The sequence below is a fragment of the Melitaea cinxia genome, chromosome 5 (genome assembly GCF_905220565.1).
Source record: "Melitaea cinxia chromosome 5, ilMelCinx1.1, whole genome shotgun sequence".
Classification (NCBI taxonomy): Eukaryota; Metazoa; Arthropoda; class Insecta; order Lepidoptera; family Nymphalidae; genus Melitaea; species Melitaea cinxia.
The window spans coordinates 14,421,116-14,433,063 of NC_059398.1; the positions used below are offsets into that span (position 1 = coordinate 14,421,116).

At 32.3% G+C, this 11,948-nt stretch overlaps 1 protein-coding gene across 1 annotated transcript; it reads right to left on the bottom strand.

The window, feature by feature from the left end:
* Window positions 1-2,976: 2,976 nt before the first annotated feature.
* LOC123653667 (alcohol dehydrogenase 1-like) lies at window positions 2,977-7,709 on the bottom strand. Its single transcript, XM_045589661.1, has 5 exons — window positions 7,472-7,709; window positions 5,994-6,233; window positions 5,409-5,582; window positions 4,874-5,028; window positions 2,977-3,280 (listed from the first exon to the last, which is right to left on the bottom strand). Exons 1-5 carry the CDS (start codon window positions 7,565-7,567, stop codon window positions 3,130-3,132), a joined length of 816 nt encoding a protein of 271 aa, XP_045445617.1. The 5' UTR covers window positions 7,568-7,709; the 3' UTR covers window positions 2,977-3,129.
* Window positions 7,710-11,948: the final 4,239 nt, after the last annotated feature.

The following is an 11,948-nucleotide window of genomic DNA, read 5'->3' on the forward strand; positions in this document are numbered from 1 at the left end:
GGAGAAAATAATAGACCAAATTTGTACCTGGCTCCCTGACTATATCCTGACCATTACTAGTAAGATGTCAGTTATCACAGATGTGACACTCACACTCTTGTGAGATTGCAATACTTTCCCAGTTGGGTTACAAAAAAATGTGAACAAGATGTTTTCTGATGCTCTTGTACGTCAATAATATAACAAAACCATCACTAATATGACATTATAAGACCAATTCAAACAAAACTACGTAAGAAAATATGTTTTTAAAGCGATTAAAATTATTTTCATGTATTTAATACGATCAAATATTATCGTACAGACTTATTTTTAAAAATAAGATTGCGCTTAGGTACCTTATTTGTTTGGACATACACGGGACAGATAAAAAATGATGCAATACTTATTAACATTTCTATCTCAAATATAATTTGTTATCACCGATTTATTTAAAAAGTCTTTATACATATAATTCTTATTTCTTTTTATAAATAAATAAGCGTAGCAAGCCGAGAATTTTATAAATGTTGGATAACTAGGTATAATATCAATAGTCTGGACTTTTGACAGTATCAAAACAATGTATCGTAACTTTTTTATACATATGTGCTGTATACTATGCTGTATAATTAAATTATTCCATTTTACTTGCAAAAATAACCGATTGACTTAAATCTAACAAATTACCTTTTCATCAAGCTACAGTATTTTCATGTGTCTAAAATGTGTTATGAAATATAATTTAAATAGTTATTTCCATCCTGTTATCCAGTCCTGTCCAGATCTAATTTCAATTGAAAGAAATTAAAACTTCAATCATTCTGATGACAATGGTTGGTAATGTTTTTTTTTTTTTTTTTTTTATAAATTTTGATCCACGGGCTCAAAATGCCCGTGCCTTTGTTTATCATGCATGCATTATAATACTACAGGCGATTTTTGTACTTATTATACTACAGATCGACAGTCCTGTGACTGCCTAGTAAAACTAGGACGTGGTCCGACGCTGACGGTTTTTTTTTTTTTGTTTTGTTTTTTTTTTTATTCCTTACTAAATACTGTTTATGCAGAAGTATACACATAATTGCTTTCTAATTTCTAACATTATTATTTTTCTTATCTATGTCTATATTTACACTTATTTGCCTAGTTATCATATATGTACACTTATTTCCTAGTTACCATATATGTACACTTATGTTCTACTTACAATGTACACTTAACCTATGTTACTGTTAGTAAGGTTTTTTTTTTTCTTATATATATTTATATATATTATTTTTTATATAGTTATTATTTGTTTATCTATGTATAAGTTATCTATTTCTGTTATTTACTTAAATTTTACTATATAATTATTTATTTATCTATTTATTTATTTTATTTTATAGGTACATCCACAAAATACATATGGAACATTATATATAATTCACTATTACATTATTATCTAATATGTATCCCATCACGGGGTACACAACATTCCACAATATATTAATGCCGTGTAGCAAGTATAATTAAAATTACTTCGCATAAAAAATTAAAAGTAAAGATACTACCTGTTAATAATAAAATTCATTTAAAAAGGTCATCAATCAAATTTATATAAAGTGTAAAGTTGAGATAATATTAATAATCAAACTTAGCTTAACTAAAATTTAAATAAATATATCAACATGCAAAATAACTGCTATTTGTAACTATTTGATAAACCAAAAGGATATAAGAATTTATATATCTATATATCTACTTTCTTATTTCTATATCAGGAGCCACGCCTGATCCCAGCATCTTGAGCAGAGCCCTTGCCAACGACATATCACGCTTGTGGATGGTTCTTTTAAGGTTGTGCTCCAAGATTGTTTTTGTCGAGGCACCCAGCGCTCGGCTAACGAACCTGCCGATTGCGTCATCACCGTCGTCAGTGTAGTAGACACAGGTGTTAGTGTGTCATGTTAACGCTACTACCGCATGAGGCACACTATCGTGGATTTGTAGCCTCTCGGTCTTTGTCTGGACGATGATGACCTCGCTGTAGGTTTGCCCTTGTGCTTCATGAATGGTCATGACGCGCGATCCCTCTCCAGCACCGTATCCCTGGTCCATCAGGAATTTTTTCTCTTCCTGCGTATAGACCAAGTATAGGGTGTCCTTTTGAAGTTTTGGTATTGGCGCGCCAGTGTATCCATTCATTCTGAGGGAGTGGATGGTGGGACTTGACGAGTACATGTTTATATATACCTCGCAGATGGCATATACAACGTCCATGGGACTCCGGTATGTGCAGGACAACTCACGTGAGATGTTGATTGTCAGGTAAGGTCTACAGTACCTTATTTCGAACAGATTTTCTCTGTCTATATAAGGCAACTGGTTGACATCTCCGATGAGAACAACTTCGTTTGCCCCCGAAAGCCGAGCCGCCATTACTATAGCTCCAAAATGGTTCATAAGGGCTTCGTCCACCGTTAAACGGTTACATTTCGTGCCCTTTTTGAATCCATTTGTTAAAATGGAGGCCATAGTACGTACCCTAGACCTGATTTTGTCGCCAAAGCGGCGGGCTAGTTTCTCTTTAAGATCTTTGGCAGCTTCGACCGTCGTGGTAACTACTATTTCTACATTCTCATCGAAGTTCCTAACTATGTGTGTCGTTTTTCCGCACCCAGGTACCCAAAAACGGTTGGTAATGTTAGGAATATAGGTATGCACGAACATGATTTTGGAAAAAGGATATTGGAAAGATTTTATTTGTCTGAACTGACAGTTTTACGCTTAGCAACACACTAGTGAATCATTATTGTTTACATGATTTGAACAGCGTCAGATAGTTGATACTGTAACACAATCTAATCTAATGTAACCAGGAACCGTTTTAATGTTGATTGCAAGTTTTACAAGTGTCTCTAATAGGACTTAGAAGTTACGACTGAAATATCCATGAAGCCAATATTAATAAACACAGTGGGCTTTGTTTTTAATAATGATAATAACAAATATCAATTAATAAATTTATTGCACGCAAAGTGTGCTAAACATACCTAAAACACAGATTCGATCAAAATTACATATTTTTTTTTGTAGGCGTTTTTACACTCTTCTGAATCAAATGAATAATCTATAAAATCTCCCTGTTCATAGTTTTATGCTTTATGTAAACACAAGTTCTCGCAGTATACCGTACGCTTTCTTGACGTGTTCAGTGATATCTTTAGCGGGTCTATCGGCGATTGCAAGCCACGTACTTCCACTTTCACCCTGCTTCAAGGAGTCTATAACCGCACGTGCCGCTGATTCGACCCTGTATTAGTAGTATCATTAGTATTAGTATTTAATGTAACTCAGAAATATTAATTTTACTGTCATAATTTGAGAAGATGGTTTAAATAGTTTTTTTTAGAACCAAGTTCCTTACGGCAGGGTGACTGAACTAAAAAAAATGTGATACTAAAACCGTAAAAAATTTATAACGGAAGTTACGTAATATCAGTCACACCATTGTATAAAATATGATGTTCGTAAAACTAAAATATTACTAGTAAACTTTTTTTTTAATTTATTTATATAATTTTATATTGTCGACAAAAATAAATAAAGACACATGTTTTTTATTTCACTTAATAGTTTGAATTATTATTATTATTATTATTATTTTGTTTGATTTATTTTATTTTACGGTATTTGTTATTTTTTAAAATACTAAATTTCCTGAATACTTTTATGTTCTTAATCAAAAACCAATCAACAAAAAAAAATCAAGAACTAGAAAATATATATAAAATTCAACATTTTTTTTTTATTGTGCTACTTCTATACTATCCGAAGGAACTTCGTTCCGACCTAGTGTCCCATGATACCAGATAATTTTTTATTTAAAAATTTACATCCACGGGCTCAAAATGCCCATGCCTTTTGTTAAACATGCATTATAATTATACTAATACCACAGGCGTGTCATACAAACTGCAGATCGACAGTCCTGTGACCTAAACCTAAACTCCTCCGAAACGGCTTGACCGATTCTTATGAAATTTTGTGTGCATATTGGGTAGGTCTGAGAATCGAAAAACATCTATTTTTCATCCAACTAAATGTTAAGGGTAGTCCACCACTAAATATTTTTTTTTTAGATAAATTATTTATTTTTTATTTTATTATGATTTGGCGTTGAAAAATACATAGAACCCTAAATTTTCACACTTCTACAACCAATCCTTATTTTTAAGTAGTGTTTAGCGGCAAGACAACGTTTGCCGAGTCAGCTAGTAACATCTATATATACGTGAAGCAAAATCTTTGTACCCCTTTTTACGAACATTGTGCAGACGGAGGAGTATGAAATTTCGCACACTTATAGTTTATATAGAAAAGGAGTGCAGAATGCTAATATTTATATAACAAAAAAAAAACATTACACACACTATTTTGACATACATAAGCATATTATACTCTTTTGTTGATTATCAGTTTATGGTCACATTGAAAATTTTTAAAAAAGGTATTTTCAGTATTTTTTGTTTTTCTTTTTTTTTTTTTTTATATCACTAGTTCGGCAAACAAGCGTACGGCTCACCTGATGGTAAGCGATTACCGTAGCTTATAGACGCCTGCAACACCAGAAGTATCGCAAGCGCGTTGCCGACCCAATCCCCAATCCCCCCAGGAGCTCTGGTCACCTTACTCACCAACAGGAACACAATACTGCTTGAAAACAGCATTATTTTGCTGTGATCTTCTGTAAGGTCGAGGTACTACCCCAGTCGGGCTGCTCCATATTTTGAGCAGGAAATTCCTGCTGTGTCCTACCTCAGTTCTTCAATTTAAATTTTTTATTATGGTCGAATTTCGACTACTGCAAGGCGACCACTAGATAAAAAATGTCGAACAAGCTTACTTTTGCCATTTGTAACTATTTAAGTTTTCTTGTACTTTTTTGATGATATGTTCATCAAAACTTCCAAACTTGTCTTTGCTTAGAAGCGTAGTGTCAGTGGCCCCAAAGCAAATAGTTAGCACGCGTACACCGGTTCTGTTGTAATAGTCAGGCAGCTGATAAAATATAAATGAAGAATATTAGTTTTATACATACTTCTCTGTATACGAATATTAAAATACTATTACAGTGAAAAATCAACTAAAGACAACCGTTCTTATGTAATGATGCGTGTGAGGCGGTTAAACACAGATAGTTGCGAGTTCGGTTCCTGCTCGAGTGGATGTTTTTATTTGTACAAATATTTGTTACCGGCCTGGGTGTCCTTGTGTACATCTTCCACCGTGCCTCGAAGAGCACGTTAATCTGTCTGTAGCGTTTGTCATCATACAGATGTAATGTATGTATTATTTTTTTACAAAGTATACTAACTACTCTTACATATTTGTTTCATTGCCTATTTAGTAAAAGTAACAAAAAATATATAACTGCTTACCCCAATACAATTACTAAACTGTAACACAGCACTCTTTGTAGCAAAGTAAATTGGAAAGGTACTTTCTTGATACAAAGCAGCAATAGATGACACGTTTATCACAACTCCTCCTTTTCCGCCCTCATCTTTTCGCATTACTTTCAATGCCTTTAGCGTATTTGTGACTACTGCTGTCTAAAATATTTATGATTTAATTATTTTTAAGCAAGAACGGTCCCATAAATGTGCGTGTATCACCAATTTAAGTTAAACCAACGCTTCGGAGTAATCCCTCTATTCAATCTAATGAGACCATCGCATTTCAATAATTATTATAGTAATAAATCATTCATTTACAAGAAATGCACTTTTACAGATGATACGTACAGTTACAGAGCATCTCAGACATTTCACCTATGATAGGCAAACAAATAGATATTACAATAAGATAAAGTGTCATTTAACAATTAACATCATTAAATAATATAATAGTATTTGGATATTAGATGGATGGCTTGTGAATAATCCACGCGTTTTATACGTGTAAAAACTATATTATTAAACTTAATAGTATTTTCTTTGATCAATTTTTAAAATATACCTTACCACATTGACTTCAATTGATTTTTTGTACTTTTCCAGACTGTCATTCATAATTCCGGCATTATTTATAACAACGTCAATTTGTCCCTGTTCCTTGAGTATAGTATCATAAACCTTAGATAAAACGTCGTCGTTAGTTACATCTCCCTTTATAAATGTAACCTTATTCGCTCCATACTTCTTATTCAATTCATTTTGTAATGCGACTCCTTTTACCTCGTCAACGTCCACATTGGTTACATGCTGAAATTATAGTATTTTACAGAGTTAAATTAAGAAACAATGAATTTTATTCTTTGGTAACATAAAATCTGCTAAATAAATATTGAAGAGAGGTGGCTATACTCTTTACTGCCGAAACCGCACAGCCAATAGTCAATTAAATACGCACCATCTATTATACAAATAAATAAAATTGGAGTGTATGTTTGTAATATTAAAATAACCGCTTTTTACTAAATGTATATGGATACATATACCAAAATAACATTTATTCCAATTTTGGTCTATCTGTTTGTTTGTTCCGGCTAATCTCTAAAATAGCTGGATCGATTTTGACGAGACTTTCACTTGCAGATAGCCGATGTAATAAGGAGTAACTTAGGCTACTTTTATATTAGAAATTTATTTATTTTACAACTCTGCGAACTGAACAATACTTAACTACTTTTTTGTTAAATTCCACTCGGACGAAGTCGCGGGCCCAGCTAGTTAGAGATAAATCAAAAAGTACTTAACAAAATTTATAAGAAAAGTACATTTTGATGTAACTGATCTTCCCTCAATTTTAATGATGCATTGTTTTTATGTATTTGTGATCAAAAGCCTAAGAAAAAAGTTTCATGCTTCAAACCCTTCCGTACGAATTTCATCTCATATTTTACCCATTAAAGGTTAAAATTTCCACAAAAGGTGAAAAAACTGTTCACCTATTTTTAACCAGTAGTCCAGAAATAAAAATTTGATGTTTCCACCTTCAAAAATGACGAACTTTCCATTTAAACTTGTATACCTTTTTAACGGTAGATTGCCAAGGTTATACGTTTCCTGAAAATTTTATTTTATATACCTAGAAATACAAAAACAGCAAAAATCTTAACAATTTTAATGAAAGTTTCTTCTTGTTGTAGCTTTGTATTCTAACTAAGTAGTTTTTCCCAGGAGTTCTCTTCTTCTTCAAATATCTTCAAAATTCGTTAGCAAATAATATGTTTCTGTTTAGTAAACACAAAAGTAAAAATATATATATTTATGACATACGTTACTATAAATACAGATAATCTAAAAGACGAAAGAGAAAGGAATAATAGGTTATTTTAAACAGCAAATAAAAGTCATAAAATATGTAAACAAATGTCTGTTGGTAAACCACAGAAGAAATAGGTCATTCAGCTTATATTGAAACCCAAGGAACTGATGCAAATTGAACGGTAAATATTAATTTTTTTTTTATTAAAATTAGAAGACGCTTTCTCTCTTACCTTAACATTTTCTTCTAATAAATACTCCACTACTTTGGCACCGATCCCGACTGATCCCCCAGTTATAAAAACAATTTTCTCTGCCAAACTGTACATGATTTGTTATATCGTAATATATTACGCAAAATGAAACCTCGATATTAGAATAAGGTATTGTATTGTTGGTGATAAAAAAAAAATTCTTCAAAGATAAGATAAATTTAGATAAGAGAATTATAAAGAATTTTTATCTCCTTTTGTCACTATCAATATAATACATTTTATATACTTATTTATTTATTTATTTATACTTTAATGTACACCACAACTACACTTTAAACAATAAACACACTTAAAAACACTTACAGACTGTGAAGCACAATGGGCGGACTTATGGCTATTTAGCCATTTCTTCCAGACAACTGTTAGAGTATTAAAAATATGGATCAATTATCAAAACATTTATTTTAAGGTTTAGCAACACTATCATTTTAATATCAGTAAAATCGTTTAATTGCCAGGCCTTTGATAGCTCGTTTGTCATGGCAACACAGTTGACACTTAAGAGGGGAATGGACGTTGACGGGGAATTATTTTATTTTAGCTTTGGCGGTGGTAGATTAAAAGCGGAGAGAATATATACTGGCTACGGATCAGACGTAAAAGGCGGTCTCGATACTACTTAGTGGCGTTAAGTACTGATGTCTTAATTAATAAACTTTATAATAGTGCATATTGAGTTTTTTTAACACAACCCAACGCATTATACATTTATTGAGTTATTTCACAATATTTTCTATGAGATGTAACTGTACACCTACACCATCAATATATCATCTCCTTTGTCCTAAGATTTCCTGGAAAATTTTCCGCCTAGGCTTTAGGCCGCCTTTTGTACATATTTCTACGGATGAATGTTAATGTTAGTTAACTTAAAGTTTTAAAATTATTATAAACATTTTTTTTCACAATAAAGAATTATTCATCTTAAGACTACACTAGCTAACCAGGTAAAGTTTGTTTTACAATATATGTTATTAACTCCCTTATAACTTAGGGGCATGAAAAATAGATGTTGGCTAATTCTCAGACCTTGCATAAATAAAAACAAGCACCAACTGTATAAGCTATCCAGGTGATAATGTAACTAATCATTATATACATTATTGTCATATCATTACCGTGTCATACTAAACAGCGGTTATAATGAACAAAATTATTATTATCATTTAGTCATAATTAATCAGAACCAAAATTACCATAGCTATATATATAATTATATAGAAACACAATTGACTTAGCTTTTAAGATGGCTATATAGTGTCTATATCACCAGAAAAGTATATCCAACAACACAATATTGTAATAGATTAAATATATTATCCAATGAAACATTAACGTCAACAACTAAAATTGTATAACAGAAAAGATAAAATAAAAATGAGTTGTTTCCTTTGCCCCGTTTAGATAGGGAATCAATAAGAGAAAATAGAATTGAAATAATCTAAGAGTATAGATAGATATAAATATAGATAGGAGTTAGCTGGAAATAAAACGTGTACAAACAAAAACTAAGTCAGGCACAAACATAGGCAAGAACAATCTAGAAATGAAATAATAGACTAGTAAGAATATAATGAAGTTAAATTAAAGACCACAGTTTGGTAAAACAAACCAGCCAAGTAATGTAGACTGCTGACTGGCAAAATTAGATTACAAACAGGCATTATAGAATAGTTAACCCTTTAACGCATATGGGACACATTTGTCCCCGTACGTTTTTTCAGTTTCCTGCGATACGTATTAGTTTAAATCAATTTAAAAGTTTGTATTTATAAATTTAAAAGTACGTTTAACGATATTTTAGCTGAGATCACTGAACAAGACGGATTAGAAAAGAAATAAATAGGCGCGAATTTGTGAGTTTTTCGTCGGCTGAAGTTGTGTTTTAGATTTTAATTTTTATGATATTTCTTCAGTTTTGTGTTGCTATTTTTTTAATAATTCTATTCTTTGGTTAGTATTTTGCAAGTTTCATCTGTTTTTCTAATGTTTTCATTAGTAAATATGGTTTTTTTTACGAAAAATTGAAAAGGGACACGGGTGTCCCAGTGTGCGTCAACGGTGCCTTTTGTCATATGTTTGACTACCCTCTAAATTTACTATATTTAAGTCATTATTCTTGTAAGTCAATGCAAATTTTGATTCAGTAGTTCAAAAACATGTCTACGCGAAGGACAAAGGAGTTTTCGTTAACAGGCAGTGAGATTTTGGAATATTTCGTAGCTGATAATAGCGGCGACGAGGATGGACTTCTTTTGGACGAAGAAGATCAACAATTTCTGGCGCAATACATTGATGAAGGTCTTTCCAACGTTGACATTGAACCAGGCAGTCCTCCGGGTGTTAGCGAAATTATACAGAATAAAGAATATAGACAATTGTAACAAGAAATTCCACGAAAAAGCACAGAAACTTTACCCTCGTTCAACTGGAGAAAAAACTCCTACATACCGCATCAATTTCATGATCAAGAAGGCTACAAATATGGCGAAGTTAATATTTTGGATAGTCTTACTAGTTCAAATTTCTCTCCTATAAATATTTTCAATGCTGTTACAAATTTCGATCAATTAATAGACGACATTATTGTACCTAAATTGGAACAATACACATTGCAAAATGGAAGGTCTTGTACTCTCTCTAGTGTTGAGGCCAAGGTTTATCTCGGAATGAACTACGTAATGGGATATCATGTTTATATATTATATTTATATAAAGAAAATTAAAGGTACACTGCTTTCATGCCTAGAACGTCGCCAAGATGTAAGTCGTTCCGTAATTGCTGATTTTTCGTCTCGTCGGAGAAGTTTTCCATCTTCAGTAACCACAAATAAGTGGATAAGTCATACTCCAAAACGGGAATAGCCTTCTCACTTTATGGTGAAGGCAAATATAAGGCAGAAATGTGTCCGATGTGCCAAATTTCATGTTGAGAATCGAACAAACAATACATGTTCAACGTATAATGTACATTTATATTTTACTTCTAAAAGAAATTGTTTTGCAGAATACCACTAACATTTTTTTCTTTTAGATTATAATTTTCAGTTGATATAATAAAAACGTTAATTTTTACTATATTAGTGATTTTTTTTTTGCGAAATAACGATATGAAAAACGTGTGTGAAATTGGTACATTTTGCAACCGTTGACGCACATTGGGACACATATGTCCCAGCCTGAAAAACACATGAAAAATAATAAACTATTATTTTTTTCATTGTTTTATGTTTAATTAGCTCTTAATAAACCGTTATGACTAGTAAACAATTTCGTTTAATTTCTCTAAACCTTATGTGCGTGAAAGGGTTAAAAGATACAGACGATAGTATGGCATCATTAGTAGAAGGAAGTCACTCTGAGCATGAGAGAAGACGAATGAAAGGAATAAGTATAAAAGAGGAAAGGATAACAAACAAATAACTGATAGCAGGCATAAAAGAGACCAAAGCAAACACAGACTCCGACCTCTATATCGGGGGTATATATTAAAAAAAAAAATTCTCAGACCTATCCATTTTGCACACAAAATTTCATAAAAATTGTTCCGGCCTTCATCGGTCGTTCGTCACGACAGGGTTTCTTAAAAATTGGTTTGGGGGAGTATGGTAACTAACATTGTGACACCAAAGTTTTATATATAAGAATAAGAATTAAAGTGATGTATTTCACAATTCTTCGAACTAAGTTTTGGAATTTCAACCTTAGGATTAGAGTTTCTAAATGAAAAGAGAAATTAAGAAATGAGGAATTGGAACTTCTTTATGCTAGACTTTATATATTAGACTTTTATCTTATTTGAGACAGGTTTTGATGACAATTAAAGCTAATAATAGATTTTATCAAGTTAGCACTCACACCAAGCTACGGCTGATGTAGTCGCGGGCATAACTAGTATCATAACAATAGTATCAACGTCAGAAATCGTCAAGAAAAAAAGATTTTTAACCGACTTCCAAAAAAGGACGCTTTAGCCTGTAATATCCTTACGACGTAGGCCTCTTTCCCTATGTAGGACAAGGATCAGAACTTAATCCACCACGCTGCTCCGATGCGAGTTGGCGGATATATTCCTTACTATGAGTAACAATCGCTATCAGGTGTACATGATAACAACCGGGAGCGACGGCTTAATGTGCTCTCCGAGGCACGGTGGGGAGACCCTAAAAGACTGCACAAACACCCAGACTACGGCAAATATCTGTATGGCCAATGCAAATATTTGTCAAGTGCTGAGATCGACCCTGTAACCGCCAGGGTAACAGCCAAAAACCCATGCTAGGACCGTTGCGCCAACGTATCGTCACCAACAACCATTAACCTTAAATCCAAAGTAACTTTTATTTATATGTATATTTTTATGAAAACAAACAGTACATAATTAATTTATCTAATAAAAAATATAAACAAATTATTATAAATGAAATTTCCAATA

Bases quoted from the DNA above. Each gene is read 5' to 3' on its own strand.
- LOC123653667 (XM_045589661.1), bottom strand. From the start codon at position 7,567: ATGTACAGTTTGGCAGAGAAAATTGTTTTTATAACTGGGGGATCAGTC. The intron at 5,029-5,408 runs GTAAGCAGTTAT...ATATTTTATCAG, and splicing joins AGTTTAGTAATTGTATTGGG to CTGCCTGACTATTACAACAG. The intron at 3,281-4,873 runs GTAAGCTTGTTC...CTACTAATACAG, and splicing joins AATAGTTACAAATGGCAAAA to GGTCGAATCAGCGGCACGTG.